Below are 18,326 nucleotides of genomic sequence, written 5' to 3'. Positions count from 1 at the left end.
CATGTCAGACTAATCTCCAGCTGCATTTCAATGATACAGTTTGTATGGAGCTGAGATGATTTATCAAAACAGCTAAAGTTAACAGACACAAACTTACTAAATCACTGTCTGACTTTGATCTTAAGTGTTAGAGTTCTTAAACTGGCAAATGTATTTTGCTGTTATTCATAGTGTAGTGATGGAAAACTAAAGAGCAAAATAAAAATACCAAAAGCTTGTTCCAGTTGTCACGCGCTTGTATGTGTTAGTTGTGCCGGTTTTGTTCTATACCTTCTGTAGACTGGAAGCTGAGTTTATCTAAAAGCTAGTGCCAGTGATTGATTGGTGAAGAGGTTCTGATTTTTCTTATGTCTAAGCTTTTTTGTTGAAAATAAGATTGCTGTCTGTTGTAGGAGGTACCTTGAAGAAAAAGTAACCAATGCTTGTGTTGTGGTTTAATCCCAGCCAGCAACTAAGCATCACACAGCTGCTCACTCACTCCCCTCCCACCCAGTGGGATGGGGGAGAGAATCGGGGAGGGGGCGGGGGGGGAGTAAAACTCATGGGTTGAGATAAGAACAGTTTAATAGAACAGAAAAGAAGAAACCAATAATGATAATAACAATAATAAAATGACAATAATAATAATAAAAGGATTGGAATATATAAGTGATGTACAATGCAATTGCTCACTACCCGCTGACCAATGCCCAGTTAGTACCTGAGCAGTGATTCCTCCCAGCCCCACTCCCCCCAGTTTATATACTGGGTGTGATGTCACATGGTGTGAAATACTCCTTTGGCCACTTTGGGTCAGCTGTCCTGGCTGTGTCCCCTCCCAACTTCTTGTGCCCCTCTAGCCTTGTTGCTGGCTGGGCATGAGAAGCTGAAAAATCCTTGACTTAATATGAACACTACTTAGCAACAACTGAAAACATCAGTGTGTTATCAACATTCTTCTCATACTGAACCCAAAACATAACACTGTACCAGCTACTAGGAAGACAGTTAACTCTATCCCAGCCGAAACCAGAACAGCTTGTCTCTTCTGACCTCCCAATATTGGGATACACTGGAGATTGTTCATTTTTCTTTCTTTCCTCTCAGTTTCTTAAACTCACCAATGAAAATAAGCAACTTCTATTTCTGTTGATGATTTTTTCAAAGCAGAGTTTGTATTTTACAGAGTTCTAGTTAGTAGCTGACAAGATGTTTCTCTCCCAGCTACCCATTCTAAATGTTGGATGTTTTTGCATTAATAGTTTGAGGAGTAACAAAGATACTTCAGTGAGGATGCATTGTGTTGATGATGCCTAGCTAATTATGTTAATGGGTGGTACAAAAGATGGGTGGTTTTTGAGAGGCCATTTTATAAAAGGTGTTTTATTGCAGAGTTGCTGCCACAAAGAGTCCTATTATTTTTATTGGAACTGGCGAACACATAGATGACTTTGAACCCTTTAAAACACAGCCTTTCATCAGCAAACTTCTCGGTATGTACAACTGTACTTAAAAGACACTTTGAATCGGATAATAGAAAGTCAAAGTGTAATTTTTTTAATTGTAACTTCAGAGTTGGTTTTGGGTTTTTTTTTTCCCCAGGTATGGGTGATATTGAAGGATTGATAGATAAAGTAAATGAGTTAAAGCTGGATGATAATGAAGCACTCATAGAAAAGCTCAAACATGGTAAGTTATTTCCAAGGCCTGAATAGTGGGTGTATTACCTGCCATGATTACGTCATGGTTCTCTCAGATGTAGACCACTGAGTTAATTTGTATTATGTGTTAGAGACAAGTAACTTGTTTCGTGTGCATAGTGAAGAATGGTTATTCTTTCTCTGATAAATGTGGCAGGCAAGTAAATTGAGTTATGTTTTTGAGTGGTAAGTCTGTCAGACTATAACTCTCTATAACTGCAGAATATCTCTTTAAGTGTCTGCCATCTAAAATGGTTTAGCCATGTTGATAGTGGAGAAGAGGTTTATGTATCTACTTATCTACGCAGTGTAGTATTTAACTTGTAAATATAAAATAATTGAGAAAGGACAGTAAGACCAAAATGCTAGTGTGACTTTTGCTAATCTTTTTTTTTGTTGTTGTTGTACTTCAGGTCAATTTACGTTAAGAGATATGTATGAACAATTCCAAAACATCATGAAAATGGGACCATTCAGTCAGATCTTGGTTAGTTATCCCCAAAATCATTTTATTTTACAGATTTTCATTTATATTTGACAAACATGCTGTAAACTTAAAACTCTTCATTGAAACTGGTATTAGAGTCTGGGCTTTATGTTTTTCAAAAAGGTGAAATGATTTGCCTATTGCGATACATAACTACTGAACTAAAACTTGCTGTCCATATTTCTGGCTGTTTAACTAAAGTTAGCTTTGCCTATTCTGACATGGCTTTCATTTTCCATTTTTAAAACAAGGGTATGATCCCTGGTTTTGGAACTGACTTCATGAGTAAAGGCAATGAACAGGAATCAATGGCAAGGCTAAAGAAACTGATGACTATAATGGACAGTATGAATGACCAAGGTAAAACAAATTTCACTCACTATTTTTTTTTTTTTCCCCTCCATTTTTTAACAAGCTTATTTACAGAGATTTTGGAAACAAGTTGGATATAAGGCAGCATCTACAGTGACAGAAAATTATGAGAAGCATTAATAACTCTTAGAAATGGCAAAGATATGTATGTGTGTCTCAAACTTTCCGAATAAGTCTAAATATTTAGAGACATACCTTGACAATTGCTTGTTGCTGCTCTATCTTATGTAGAGTAGGTGGGATTTTGAAGCATTCTATTGGAAATTAATGTATTTTTCATACTGTAAGTGTGCTTCTTTAATAATTAATGCTATACTTGCAAATTAAAAAGCTACATTCATCTTTAATCTGTCATTGCTGTCTTTCTTCCTACCCATCCTCAAATTTACATGGTGACATAGCCTGGGCTCTGGAATTCAAGGTGTGTTGCTTCTAATCCACCCATAACTCTTGCAGGAGAAGTATGCTCTTACCCTTGTGCTAACCCCATTAATAGGGCTTAAGACCAAGTAAGTATGCTGAGAGCATGATTTAGTCAGGTGACATTTTCTATCATAGTGATTAACATAGGAACATAACATCTCTTCAGTACTATTCCCTAGAATATTATATCTCAATGCAGAATTTTACATAAATAATTATCACTTCTAAAACTAGGGTTTTGTTCTCTGGCTCAAAACTAAATTCTCGACAATAATGAGAACAAATTTGCTACAAGCTGTAACAGATTTTAATGTCAGTAACTGAATGGATTTTTCTTTTCCACGCTGTAATTGCAGAACTTGACAGTACAGATGGTGCCAAAGTTTTCAGTAAGCAGCCAGGAAGAATCCAAAGAGTAGCAAGAGGTTCAGGTGTTTCTACCAGAGATGTTCAGGAGCTTTTGACCCAATACACTAAGTTTGCACAGATGGTGAAAAAGATGGGAGGCATCAAAGGGCTTTTCAAAGGTAAAAAAAAAAAAAAAATTCATCGGTTTTTTTTTTTTTAACTCAGTGGGGAGGTCACTTAATGTGTGAACACAGAGGAAATGTGAAAATGTCAGGCGTTGGAAGAAGAGAAAGTGAGTTGTAGCTCACTTATTTTCATGATGTTTGAAAGCTCTTTTATGTAACTGGTGAGAGCTGCACTGTTCTTCATGACACTAATGTGTAACTTAGCAGGGAAAACTACTGTATTTTTGGCTTTATCAATGTAGACTTCCTTACTGCTACAATACTGACACTTCAGTCTGTTATGTGGGGCACAGGGACTGTTGATCCTTAAAATACTTGTAAGTGGCTGATGGAGTAACTTTTGATCATGGACTCTAATGGATTTGACTCTGGAATTAGGAGGTAAAATTCTGGTTTGTTTTATTTTTAGCCCCATATATTAATCCACTTTCTTAGAATTGCTTTTTTTTTTTTTTTTTAGGTGGTGATATGTCAAAGAATGTAAACCCATCTCAGCTGGCCAAACTGAATCAGCAGATGGCAAAGATGATGGATCCAAGAGTTCTTCATCATATGGGTATGTGTTGCCTTTTACAGCTTCAAGAGAGGACTAGCAATTACGGTGGAGCCTTTGAAATACAGTGAGGAAGGTGATGTGAGAATGCGTGTGTAGAAAGTTTAGTCCGTATGTTATGAATGCTTTGCACTTACCAGTGCTTAATCTAGTCTTTTCGTTTGGATTCAGCTCCCAAAATGAGCAACTGGAGTGGTATCTGATGAAATAGTAAAGTGATGACTTGAAGCTTGACTGTGGTAAAGCAAATTTATTCCTAAACTTCCCTTCTCTTCTAAGCTTTGCCTCAAATAATTAAATTTGACAAGAGCAGCTTTAAATAAATACTCCCATACTCGAACCTTACTAATGGATAACGGTCATTCCTTCAAGGTTATTTTTGTCTAGATCTTAATGCACAGGTCATCTTAAAACCTACTTTAAGCCTGGTGTTTTGCAGACCTTTCTGTAATTGCTCTGTTGTCCATTTTTGATAGCCATTTAAACCTGGCTTGACAGTCTTGGGCTTTTGTATTTGTATATTATTGAAATAGTGTGTGTGCTGTAATGAGGCCTCAGAGGCAAGCTGTGCTTCAGAGTTAATTAACACATCTGTGTTCTTGCTTATTTTCTGCAGGTGGCATGGCAGGATTGCAGTCAATGATGAGACAGTTTCAACAAGGTGCTGCTGGGAATATGAAAGGCATGATGGGATTCAATAATATGTAAAGAAGCCTTAATAAAAATGGACTTGGTTGACTCTTCTTTGCAACTTCAGTGAAAGAATTTGCTTTCTTCCTTTTTACAGTGATGGGGGGAGTGGTCTTTTGAAATCTTATTCAGGCTTCTCAGTTTCTACATCTAATTTCTGAAAACTATTTTTGCTTAAATTAGTTCCTCTCCATTAATACCTGATGGCACAAAGAGTAATTAAATTTAATAAAACAATATCATGATGTAAAATTTTAATATTTAGAGACACTTTTTAATTGTTTACATCAAATGGCAGCCATTATATTTGTAAACAACCCTGATCTTTGGTTATAGTAACATAAAATGTCACAAATATACTGTAAAATAAAATTTAAGTGGTTATAAACAAGGGAATGGCCTGTTTCTTCAGTTCTTTCATAACTGTCCTTTATCAGTATGTAATGAGATTATTTCCTTGTAGTTTAACCCCAGCTGGCAACTAAGCACCATGCTGTTTTTCAGTTCTCTTCCCCCCTGGTGGGATGGGGAGGAGAATTGAAAAAAGTAAAACTCATGGGTTGAGATAAGAACAGTTTAATAATTGAAATAAAATATAATAATTGTAATAAAAAGGAAGATAACAAAAAAAGGAGAGAAATAAAAGACAAGTGATGCACAATACAATTGCTCACCACCTGCTGACCAATGCCCAGCCAGTCCCTGAGCAGTGATCCACCTGTCCCAGCCAGTCCCCCCCGGTTTATGTACTGAGCATGACATTCTATCATATGGAATATCCCTTAGCTAATTTGGGTCAGCTGCCCTGGCTATGATCCCACACAGCTTCTTGTGTACCTGCTTGCTGGCACAGCATGGGAACCTGAAAAATCCTTGGCTTGGGATAAGTGCTACTTAATGCACTGATGTTTTAGTTGTTGCTATCAACATTATTCTCATACTAAATCCAAAATACAGCACTGTACCAGCTACTAGGAAGAAAATTAACTCTGTCCCAGCTGAAACCAGGATAGATTTGTTTCTAATGACTCTTGTAACTTATGTTTGGCATAGATACTATAAGAATAATTCAGTATCTGAAATGTGCTGTTGCTGTTCAGGTATTCTTAGAGCATTTTAGAAGGTGGATGTGCTGTGCTGAGGTTTGTACAAAACTTTGTTCTCCAGAATTTTATTGTTCTTTCCCTATATGTTAAGAATGAAGTGACTAAAAACATGCAGGTATGTAGGTCTTAAGCTGTCTCGTATACTGAAGATAATCTTCATACCAGGCTGCCAGTTAAGCAGTTCTTTTGTGGAGATAATTTCTAATATGTAGTAGATGGAATTCTGTGCTGGTACTGAACTTAAAGAAAGACACAGATAGCTGTATCTGACAGAGTATATTGCCCCAACTCGGCTACAATCTGATCTTAATTTCCTATGGCATTTCTTTTTAATATTTCAGTTTCTATGTTGGTCTCAAAAGGGTGGAATCTATAGGCATACTTCAGAAACTAACTAGATCAGATGAACCTTGAAATCCAACGTACACCTTGGCAAATACGGTAAGGTATTTCACCCTTAAGGCAAGAAGGTATATTATGAATTTATTTTAATATACTACAGAATGCTTGGGTTGTAAATGGACACCTGTCTCTGTTGCTTAGATAAGATAAAAATTAAATGCAGTAATTAAAACAAATGTGTCCCTCTGTCAGCCGGTTCTTTGAGAAGGTGGCAGCTAACAGCTGATGGCGAATAGCTTATATAGGTAATTATGCTCCTGTGCTAATAAAGCATAGGTGTGCTGTAACTTAATTTATAATGTGGAAGTATCTTCTGCACCATTAGTGGTATGTGTATTCAATGTATGGAGGATGCTGAAAAATCTTAAGGTATGCCATTTACCTACAGCACTGCATTTTATGTATAGCATTAGTCTGCAAAAGGCTCAGTTAAGTTGGTCTTAGTATTTTAAATGTAACAAAAGGATGAGTCCTTGCGTATCATCAGCTTGAGGGCAAGCTGTCCTCAGCTACTTAAGTGGTGTCTGTTTACTAAAACTGTTTATCTTTTTTTATAGTATTTTTCAGTTCTTGAGCAGTAGAAACCAATGCAATATACAAAACCATGCAGCAGAGAATAGCGAATAAATCTTGGTTTGGAATGCAGTCGGTAGGGAGAGTGGATGGTTAAGTTGAATGCTTTTGTTGTAAATTAAACATGAACAGGCGTATTGAGGATGAACAGTGAAGCATTGTGCATCTGGACAGCCTCAGTCAGACTGTCAAGTTACCAACAATTAACACTTTCTGTTTTCAATTCATTGCATATATTTACTTTTAGTCTTTGGTTTACTGTTTCCAAACTACTACCGCTGCTAGCAGACAGGAAGAGAGCTGTCACTAGCTGTGTGTTGGCAGAGGCAAGAGCAAGTTCAGAAAGCATTTCCTTTGAAGTATAAGATGTGTCAATTGTTATTTCTAAGATATATGCTGGAATAAACAAATAGCAGTATATTGCTTTTACCTTAATGTGCTAGGTAGAAAAGACTTTGGAGCCTGCTTGGAATAATTACCAAAAGATCTCAACTTTTAAAAAAAAAAATTCATGTTGGAGGAACTTAAAAGCCGAGTTCAACTGTATAGGAGCACCTATAAAATTCTCTCACAGCTTTATAAGGGAACAACACTTTGGGAGCGTGGGCAATAATTTTTGTTATGTTTGTGGATCCTGCAGAGCACAATGTGTAGAAGAAAATCTTAAAGTTGTTGCAGGAGAACAGAAGCTATCATGTTCTATGTGTTCTCTCAGTTTGGTATTCTGAATTAGAAACTTAATTGCATCAAGCTAGGAGAGGCCATGTAAAACACTGCCAGCAAGTACCATGAGTAACAGCTCCCCCAGCGCCATTTTCTTGAATTAGGTTTCTTGTACTCGATCTCACCGTGGCCTGCAGGAAACTTTTCTCTGGCATACACGAAGCCTGAGAAGTTAGAGGCAAGCTAACTTCACTGGAAGTACTTAAAAGACTGAAGTCTACCTTTCTGTGTATATCTTACTGAAAGCTGTTACTGCTGCTCAGACAAGTCTGTCTGCTGTTTTGGTCTCTGGACACATGGCTAAATGAGGTTCATTGAGAACTTGGAAGTAGGTAAGGAAAGGTTTAGGTAATTAGGCAATTGTAGCGCCCGGGGAAGGCCACTAGAAGGAGCCAATGGACAAGAGAGTAACGTACAAAATAAGCTCAACTCTATTTCTGTTTTAGAAGTGCATCCTTACTTCAAAATCAGTGACATCCTGCAGTCATTCTTTTCCTCGGCTATGGTTTGTTAATAAGCTTTGACATCCAGCACACTAATACAGAAATAGGTTTCTGTTGCATGTTTACTTTTTTGGAAGATGGTGGTTGTTCTGTAAAAGTGGAAGACCTTCACCAGCTGTGGAATAATTATGTATTGTTGGTGCATGCTTTATCGGTTTACTGCCTTTTCAAGGAAAATCCTACCCACAGGGCTAGAAGAACAGGTTTGATGGAATTGTTTTACTCCTTCAAGAAAGAGGAGGACCTTGGCAGTTCAAATATCCTGTTATTACAGCTAGGGCAAAGGATGCATGTAGTTCATGGCAACTATTCTTAAGAGGAAACAGTTACGATGGTCAATAGATAGCTGAGTGATAGGAGCTGGACAATTAAGTATTAACATACACAAATAGCCATGGAAAAGAACAAGCATGGGTTTATTTGTTAACAGTCTTTACCTTTCTTTACCTTTCCTCAGGACTTTCAATATTGACACTTGCTAAATCTATTAAACTTGTCTAAGTTGCAAACGCTAATTGTCTGGGAAGTGAAAGATTAACTTCAGTCTTACTATACAGCTGCTGTAATCGCAGTAGAGGCAAAGGAGAGCAAGTTGGCTGGCTGATGATTTAATGCTGTTCTTTAAGAGCTGCTACCCTATTTCAACCAGTCCTTATTAAACAGAATGTAAACTCTAAGGGTAAGAGGTATTTATGTGCCCTTACATTAGTTTGTTTCTTTGCAGTTTTTAACATACACACCAGGTGCTCAGTCCTGTGCTATCTAAAATAGTACTCTAATCTTTCATTCACGTGTTTCTGCAATCATATATTTGATAGTACATTCTGTCTGTCAGTCCTTTTCATAAGGGGAACATTTGCTGCCTTGTGCTAGAATAATTGTAAATCTGGTACATTATACTTTACCTGGGACTTTAATTTGTCATGGGATCTGGATAAGGCTTTGATAATATGACCGGTAAAGTGCCTAAGAGCCCATCTATGCTACAGACTATCATTCTTTGCAAGCTGTTCTTAATGATGGCTCCTGCTGTCACGTAAGTAAGTGCACGTTACAGCCATTGGCTCCAATGCCTTGAAGAAAAAAAAAAAAAAGTAAAAATTACTCGCTCCTCAGTCCCATCAAAAGGGTGTTTCCAGCTGTTTTCACGGGTGGTCGGCATTGGCTAAGGTGCCTTTTGCCCCTGGTTCTGGCTGGGCCACCGCCTGCAGCAAGGCCGCTGAGCGCCCCTGGGGGAAGAGGACCCGCAGCTCTCGCGGGGGCAGCTGAGCAAGCCCCTCATCTGGCAAACGCGTTTGCCTGCCTGCTGGGAATAAACGTTATTTTCTCACCCAGGCGCACCCCCGGGGCCGTGGCTCCCTTGGTCTGCATTTCTGTCTTCTTCTGTGGTTTGTCCTTTAAAAGGTGTCGGTGTGCCCGAGCCAACACCAGGTACTGGCAGGCTTAGCCAGCCCGGCTCTTCTCGACAGAGAGGGAGGACTCCTGAACGCTGTCTCAGAGTAGTCCTCCATTATTTCGCAGATTTTTACAATATTCTCGGAAGACGGCACGCGCGCTCCCCCGCAGCACGCAGGGTTCTCCCTCCTTGCCGAGGGGCTGCGCTCCCCCCCGCGCGCGGCCATGGCTCTGCCCGGCAGCCCGGCCGCCTCGCCCGGGTCTCTTCCGCGGCTGCCGCCGGGCTGCGGGGAGAAGAGAAGGGACCGAGGCCGACCGCCGCTCGCCGGTGGCGGCCCCGCTGCCGCTCCCGGGGGTCCCGGCCGGCTGGGCGGCGGCTGACGGGCGCGGCCGGCCCCGGCGGGGCCACCCCGCCCCTCGGGCCGCGGCGGGGGCGCGGGCGGCGGCGCGGCGGGCCGCGGGCGGGCCCCAAGCACCGCCCCGGCGGGCGGCGTGACGGGCGGTGCCGCCCGGCTCGCTCGGCTCCCTGGGCCGCGGCGGGCCCGCTGCCGCCCTCCCCCGGCGCCGCGGCGGGCGGGAGGATGGAGCAGGGGCTGTCCGCCATCACCCTCTACTGCGCGCCCGCCGCCGGCCCCGCGGCTGCCGCCTGCGCCATGGAGCCCGAGCAGGTGAGCGGGGCCGGGGCCGGCCCAGCGGGCCCTCTCCGCCGGCCGCGGCGCCTCTCCGCCGGCCCCGGCCGGGCCGCCCCGCCGCGGGTGCCCGGGAGGAGACCGCTTCCGGAGGAGGGCGAGGCGGCTCGGGCCGCGGTGGGGCGGGCGGCGGCTGCCGGGGCCCGGCCGGGGCCGATCCGCCGCGGGGGGCGCGGGAGCGGGGGGAGCCGGTTCTGCGGCGGTGGGCGGCGGGGGCAGGAGCAGGAGGTCGATCGGTCGGTCCGCCCGCCCGCCCTTCCTTCCTTCCAGCGCTCTGTAATTACAGTCAGCGCGGCGGGCACGCGTGTCTCGGGTGTCTCCTGTCCACCGGCGGGTAATGCCTCTTACAAAGGAGCCTGATAAATATTAAATGGAGGCAGGTCTCCGCTTCCCGCCGCGCTGCCAAGTTCGGGAAGGCCTCGGAGGTGAGCAGGGACACCAGCTCTTAATTAAAGGGTAACCTGGCGAGCTCTCCCGCTCCTTCTACGGCCGTCCCTCGCAGCGGCCTCGGCTTCGCGCTGGCTGTTCCGTGCGCTGCCCTGTCACCGATTGTGGTGCCTCCCTGAGGCTTCTTATCCGAGGGTCCCTTTTCTTACGGTCGCCCGCTGACTCTGTTATTTTGTTGTCTTCTGTTTCAGAAAGACTCGTGCTGGTTAGTTTCAGTTGGAACACAAGGGCGGGAAGTCAAGCAATATGCAAAAAACCCCCAAACAAACCCCCCAAAAAACCCTAGCCGAAAAAACTAACACGAAATCAGTAAGGCAGGCGAGATAGTGTGGGTAGAAATATTTCTCGTTAACTATTGCCAGCCTTCTATTAACTAGCACTGTCAGGTCAGTAGGTAGATCTGTGCAAATTGAATTATTCCTCTTTCTAAGGGAGAGTGTACATCACAGACTTTGGCATTTTGGGTCCTGTTGTAACGATACCTGAGCCTGACAGGTTAGAAGATGACAACGTGAATAGTCTGCCTTTCCTATTACTTTCTGCTTTGCTTCTTCCTGTCCTTGATGAAACTTTACGTTATTGCATCACCTAATGTTAGTTGTGTGAGCTCTCCTAACTCACCTGCAGGTGTCCAGGCACACCTCATCCTTCATCGTAGTTTATTTATTTTGGCATTTTGGTTGTGGACTGAATTGATGCGTGTTGTACCAACACTGTCAAAGTGTATCCTGCTTGCTCTGTTTCTGGCCAAAGGGTGAGATAAGAGAGTGGGTGTAAAGAGGGTAAACAAGGAGCAGCAGTTTCGGATACTGACTTCCTGACAGGCAAGGTTTATATCGGTGCCATAAAGCTGGCAAAAATTCCAACAGGGCTTCTAAAGGAAAAAGTGTTGACAGAGTACCTTCAGAGTGTTAGCTAGGGTGGCAAAAGCACAAGGGTGACTGGCCTTTGTGTCTAATAGTTGCTGGAATAGAAGCCAAAGTGAATACATTTATGGCATGAGGTTTAGACAAATGCTGAGTCTTTCAAGACCCATATAGTGTGTTGGAGAGGGATGACCCTGTGGGAGAAAATGAGGTTGCAGTCTGACCAAAGCAGTGGCCTAGAAGAATGATCTTTGTGACAGCTTCTTGAATTGGAAAAGAAGGATCAAATTTGTAAAGGAAGATCAAAAGTGTAAAGCCTCAAACTGGAGATACTGTAACATCTGAGCTGTAAAGTGAGTCTAGCTGACAATTCTAGAATAGGTCTGCATTGTCACAGTTTTGAAAAGATAAATAAAATTTACTGATGCTGAACTTTCTGCTTGCAGCTGGGAGAGTTGGCTTTTATTGATGTTGTGCATGTAAAAATCAAAAGGACAAATAGCTACAGTGATGTCTAAAACCCACATCCAGGTTTGTTGACTAGGTAGTAACCACAGCAACAGCTGCTACGCATTATTTTATTTAATAATTTAGGACTCTGAACCAGATTACTAAGGGAACCAGATTCATTGTTCCTTGATGAATCCTTACTGTCTTGAACTACTGCATTTGTGTGAAACTTTGTACCAGTACCAGCTATGCGGAGCTGCTTACTGTAGGTAGTGTAAGTGGAGTGTGGGATGGGTGTGAAGGGAATTGAAGCCTGCTTTTTAAACTTCAAATGTTAACTGCAATTTTTTCTAAGTTAAAATATTTGAAGCATTTGAGTTAAATGAGCCAAAATCAGATGAAGAGACTGTGCCTTTACAGGAGCTCTAAAGAGAGGCTCATGTTGCTTACTGTTATTAATCACAGTAATATTTGTGATGCTGTGTTGCAAGAAATAGTGCTCTTCAGCACTGTGACTAAACATGAAAAATGGCATCATTGTATGATGCCAATAAAGGAGTGTGAAATGTTCATAAAAGGCTGATTCTGTGGTGCTCTTCATGCCCAAAAATACAGAACTGAGTTGCAGTAAGCGGTGCCTGCTTTTACAGCGGCAGCAAGGAGCACTGCCCGTGCTTAGGTTGTTTTACTGTTTTCAGCATTCGTATTTTTCTAGCTTTGCTGTTCTGCTCCTGCTCTGTTCCAAAGGCTGAAACACAGCAGAGAGAGTGCGCTGGGCCCCGGATAGTCAGTTTTGTCTTTCTGCATGAAAATGTAATGCCGTTTCAGCTGAATTACCCTGTTGAAGACTTGCCACTTGGTTCTGCTCTGCCTCTCCAGGAAAATGTCTGAAATGTGCTATGGTGGCTAAAGAAATGCTAGGGGAAGCTGAAATGACTTGCAGTTTTGAGAAGCTGTGGTTCGAGGGCTGGGAGAGACGATCAATGTGTGCGTTCCCTCTCCACACTGTAGACCTCAGCATGTGATCTTTACTTTCCCTCCCTCTTCTCTGTGGGCATGAGAAAAATCTGTGCCTGGAACGAAGGCAGCCGTTCTGCTCCCCACAGCTCCCTCCTGCCCCTCTCTGCCATGCCCACTGGCTTTCCCAGCTAACCAAGCCTGTTTGCACTGTAAAGCTAATTTACATAACCTAGCATAAGAGACGGGAACAGTGATGCTGTACTTGCAGTGATTATGGGATGTCTTACAACTGTGTGATAAAATGTGTATTTATAAAAATAATTTTGAATTGTCTCTGTGGAGACAGTTAAGGTTGCATAGACAAGAAGTCGAAAATTGGAATGTGCCCATTCTGTGCAACCCAAATTCTGTGTACACGTACACATATCTCATTCCTTATGATACCGTTTTAAGTTACATGAGCTCATGCATTTTTAAAAACCTTTGTGGTACATTATAAGCATGTGGCTGACATTTCCTGACTTCTGTGTCCTTCTCTGTATGACAGAAATGTTTTCAAAACAGCTTTATGTATTTGATGCAGTAGTATCTAAAAGCTCTACCAAGATGAAGGCTCTGTTTTGATAGATACGATACAAAACCATACTAAAATTCTTTGGCTGCAGGAGTTACTAGTCTAAAGAATTATTGATTGGCCTTTGAACTAGAAGTATATTTTTTTAACACTTGTGACCCAAAGACTGCATTGTAGTATTCAGCAGCTGGAAGAACAAAAACAGACATTGTACTTCTCTTTTTATATATCCTTAGCCACAAAACTAAGTGTTGTTCTTTTAGCATGGTCCCTTGTACTGATGGCGATTGCTGATGAAAGCCCACAGAGGCAGATTGCTTGATGCATCTTTTTAAAGCTTGAGCTTGGCTGCTTAGTTATCCTTCATTCAGTTCTCTGTTGTGCTAGAGGTGTCTGCCTAAGCTTGCAAAGAGATGGCTACAGCCTATGAACTACTTGATTAATTTCACCAGATATTTGTCAAAACCAATGATACTTTTAAATATTAACACTTATGTGCTCATCAAATTATTTACATAAAAGCATCCTGCTAAGAAACTCCTAAATAACGCAGTGCTCTTTCATAATAGATGTTTTTAATACCACCTGTCCATGCTAAAGTGAAGGCACTTACCTTTTTGTTATTTTTAGTGAAGAGATAGTTTCTATGTATCTGCAAACAATAATGTTTCAGTCTTATCTTTTACCTACAGCCAAGCTCTTGCAAATGTCCGTTGTATATGCTAATCAATCTATTTTAAATATTTCATGAAGTTTTTTTAAGGGGCAACTTTTCCAGTTCCAGAAGCATGTACTTGAGATAATGATTTTTTTTTCTTCTTTATAGCAACTTGCAAATGGAGATAGAGGCTTTGAGAATGTAGAATTGGGTGTCATAGGAAAGAAGAAGAAAATTCCAAGGAGGGTTATTCATTTTGCAAGTGGAGAAACAATGGAAGAATATAGCACAGATGAAGAAGAAGATGAACAAGAGAAAAAAGACCTGTTGCCACCTGTAGATCCTGTAGGTATTTTACTTGATTAATTGCTACTTCTGGGTTACTGCCCTCATTTTATACATTAATTTTTGTGTCACAAATCTGGTTTAGTATTTAGTATTAAAGATTCCCTTAATTTGATTGGCTCTAGGGACTGAGGAATCTGTGAGAAGTACTCCTGGTAAGTTTTGTCCTGGAGTCCTCCACTAAAGTAGCCCTGTTAATTAGAAATGGATTTAATTTCTTCACAGCTCTAGTCTGTCCTCTCCAGCATTTCCTCCTCTAATAATATTTGCTTTGTGTCTCCTTGATTCGTGCTGTTGTTTAAAAAAATGTGCAGGGAAAGCATTTGTTTCCTTATGTTTGGTGACAGCAGAGAGTTGAACCTGTAATTTAGTGTTAGCATACCAGCAATTTGATATAATTAAAAGAGTATAGAAGAGAAGGTATCAGATGACTTGCAGAAGGAAAGGAAAACTGGTGTAATTCATGATATATAAAACCCGGGTTTTAAAGGACCTGCCTCGTACGTGTATGTAAAGTTCATCTGTGTTGTAAGCAGTCTGTTAAGATGTTGCTTGACCTGTGAATGGAGTCTCCATTTACTGCTCCAAATTCAAGCAGAGTTTCAACAATTAAAGCTGTCTCCCGTAGTGTGTACTGTAGCTGCTAAAATGCATTTTCCTTTTTGTCAATGACTCTGGATCTATACTTAGACGTAAAATGAAATACATCGTCTGTTTTACTCTGTTGGTGTGTCTGACAATCTATTTTGTAGAGATAGTGTATTTGCAAAGCTCACAGCTGTACGTGCCAGCGCTGGCTGCAGCAGCTCCCTGCCCTCTGGCAGTCAGTCCCAGAGGAGATCCGCATCCATCCCTTCATCTCTCCACATCCCCAGTCTCGTGTTTCTTTTGCGACACCCCCACAAACTGGTGTCCCAACCACCTCTTTCCTCTACCCTCCTACAAGAATTCTTAGCCCAGTAAATTGGGTCTGCAGTCCTATGCCCTGCCTGCCAGTGGGGCTCCCTTCCTGGCCCTCTCTGGGCTTGGTGGCCTGTCCTGAGCTGGAGGTGGAGGCTCTGAAACCGGCTGGCTCCTTCCTGATGTGCTGGAGTGCGGTCAGGCAGCCGGCGGTCTTTGCTTTGTGCTGGTCCTGCCTGGTGGCACGCTGGAGGCAGATGCTGGCATAGAGCTGCTTGTTCCCCTGCTTCAGGTAAGAGTCTTTGCATGCACGGATTCTGGTGCCCTGTTTTCTACTTGTCATTGCTGTTGAAATGACTTCTGCACCATCGTTTGGGAATCCGTAATTAAGAAATGTTGTGGTTGAAGGTCTCTATTTATGTACAGTAGTAGGCCCTGTATTTATGTATATGCATATGCATCCTGGGAGAGCTTGGCTTTGTTGAAGGAACTGCAGTGAAGGTTTGACTTTCAGCTCATTCTCTTCTGAAGAAGTGGTGAACTGTAAGGGGTTTGCTTTGGGAAGGACTGTCAATCAGTTCTTTTTTTCCCTCTGTAAAATGAATTTATCTTGAAGAAAAAAAAAAGTGGTTTGAGGACTGAGCTGCAGTGAGACTATGGGAATTCAGCTGGGATTGGGGTTCCTAGCAATTCACAGGTGAAGCTGTTGCATTTCATCTTGGACGGATTGATGGTACTGCTATCTCTTTCTTGCTAGGCAGTTCTTGTATACAACAAAAAGTAACATCAACCTAAGAGCAGGTAGGATATGATCAGTATAAAATACACCTGAAGTTTATAGATTGAAAATAAATGTATTACACTCACAAACAATGAGTAGATGTTAAGCTGCCTTGCTAGGTGTTGGTTCTTTTTTGTTCCTCCTTAAGGATTTACTCAAAGAAATGCAAGAACTGTGAGACTTACGGAATATTATGGTAATGTTCAGGTACCTTCAGAGTCAGATCTGTTCCCCACTATGTAGGTCATGTCAGATATCCATGGATGTGTAAGAGATTTTTTCCCCAACTGTAATTAGCAGGGGACCAGATCTGTATAATTTTTTGTGCCATTTCCTCTCAGTAGAAGAGTTCCATTGTGGTGCAGCCATGGAAGGCTCACAAGCCTTGATGTACGGTGTTGTGAGGCCAGAGACATGCACACTGCTGTACAAATGGACACTTAACTAAAGAGCCCTCAAACGTGCACAACAGCTGGGAATGCTTTGTGATTGTTCTCCTGCTTTCCTAATATGGATTATTTTTCTGAATACCAAAAAGTATATTGTATGGCACAGTTAAGATTGCTTTATTCTCCTTTTATGTTTTATGAAATCCTTAATTTTTATTACACTTTTTAATAAAAGGACCCCTCAAACCAGAATAGTTTATTGTGGAGCACAGTATGCCTTATTATGTATTGCTTTTTACCTTGACAGAATAAACTTGATTAGACCAAGGGTTGCCATTAAGTGAAGTTTACCTTATCTGCTGCATGCTTCGTGTCTCCCAGCTGAGCCAGTCAATTGAAGAAATGTTAGGCCAAGCTGAGCTTTGATGTTTTAGCCAACAGCTGCCTTAAAAATGTTTTTATTGTAGGATTTCTATAAAAGCAATTAAATAGTCAGTTTGCTGAGACCAGCATGTCTAAAACTTGTTATCTCGGTTGGGATACAAAAAAGTATGTTGCAAGTAATAGCTGTTTCTGGTCCAATTTATTTTTAGGAAAAGCACATTTAATATTTTGAATAGAAACTTTGCATCATGAAATTTCAAAGCTCAGCTGGTATTGGCATCCTGGCAGCTTCTGAATGAATTTAAGGGAAACGAATATTTTGCCGTGTTGTAAAGAAGCGTCTTCAGTCAGTACCTTGGTTTAATTGTGTTTTACAGATAAGCAGACAATGACAATGTCTTTCTTACTAAGCAAAGTAACATGTATATCTCCTGGTAATATGATAACCAAAGCATTCAGTGTGATATGACTGCTGCCACTTATAACAAAACAAATTCTCAGAAAGAACTGGGTCTTAAATTTTGCTTTGGAAGAACGATTCTGATACTTCTATAGGTCAGCCCTCAGTTCATTAACATTTTTGGACTGCAGTGTCCATTCTGTTGTGGTTTGGTTTGTGTTTTTTTTAAGAATGAGTTGAATCCAGAACACAGGGTATGCTTAATAAATTTTTCCCTGGATTTTTTAGATAATAGCATTCAGTATTATCTGACTGTTCTCAAATTAAAATTTAAAAGCTTTAATAATATAAATGCTTTAATTTTAACTGAGGCTTCTATTCTGCCCTAAAATTTAGATGCTTACACTTTATATGTAAATCTCCTTTTGCTTCTGTCCACCAAAACTTTATTTTGTAGTAACTAAATTTCTCTAACCTGTTCTAGAAGATAGTCTTTCTGTTTATCCCTGGAGGGTGACTTGCTATAAGCTCTTTGTTGCATTCACTTATTACCTAAGTAGGCAGAAGGTGGAGTGTCTTTGCAGAGCAACTGTAAGCAATATAACTGTTGGTGATAACCTTAAAATTCATCCTGAGAACATCTCTGCAACAAAATTCCAGAAGAGATTTAATTTTATTAACCTTCAGCGCTTAGAAAGATTGAAACACATTCTTGCAGGCAGATTATCTTGATACCCTGTAGTGAAGAGGAGCTTAACTTCAAATAGCAAAAAGTCCTCACTTAAGGACTGTTGAACTCTAATTTTCTTTTAGGAATTTGGGGATGAGGGAGAAAAATAGTCACTGACCAAGTAATAGGTACTCATAATACGATAGAAGCTTTTACATGGAGGATGGCATGTGTGTTTCTGATCTTGTTTTCACTGGCTCATCTTAGATGCCACAGTTTTACATGGTGCATACACTGAAGGACCTTTTATAGCAATGACCATTCAATAATTAAACTAATTTAAAATGCATCTTTGCACAGTAAACAATTGAAGA

At 41.3% G+C, this 18,326-nt stretch overlaps 1 protein-coding gene across 3 annotated transcripts in view; it reads left to right on the top strand.

Moving 5' to 3' along the window:
* LOC142032109 (signal recognition particle subunit SRP54) overlaps nucleotides 1-18,326 on the top strand; it is a 39,192-nt gene that overhangs the window by 11,034 nt on the left and 9,832 nt on the right. Inside the window, exons 10-16 of one of the 3 annotated variants that reach the window (XM_075030282.1) lie at nucleotides 1,372-1,472; nucleotides 1,582-1,668; nucleotides 2,093-2,166; nucleotides 2,418-2,526; nucleotides 3,318-3,488; nucleotides 3,955-4,050; nucleotides 4,664-5,129. In XM_075030282.1, the coding sequence (XP_074886383.1) occupies nucleotides 1,372-1,472; nucleotides 1,582-1,668; nucleotides 2,093-2,166; nucleotides 2,418-2,526; nucleotides 3,318-3,488; nucleotides 3,955-4,050; nucleotides 4,664-4,755 (730 nt within the window). In that variant the 3' untranslated portion in view covers nucleotides 4,756-5,129. Of the gene's footprint in view, nucleotides 1-1,371; nucleotides 1,473-1,581; nucleotides 1,669-2,092; nucleotides 2,167-2,417; nucleotides 2,527-3,317; nucleotides 3,489-3,954; nucleotides 4,051-4,663; nucleotides 5,130-9,900; nucleotides 10,108-14,251; nucleotides 14,429-18,326 lie in introns of those variants that run through there. The other 2 variants (XM_075030284.1, XM_075030283.1) reach the window with 2 other exon arrangements.

This window comes from Buteo buteo, chromosome 6, assembly GCF_964188355.1.
Source record: "Buteo buteo chromosome 6, bButBut1.hap1.1, whole genome shotgun sequence".
Classification (NCBI taxonomy): Eukaryota; Metazoa; Chordata; class Aves; order Accipitriformes; family Accipitridae; genus Buteo; species Buteo buteo.
The sequence above is the reverse complement of the archived record's forward strand: the minus strand, read 5'-3'. Positions and strand labels throughout refer to the sequence as shown.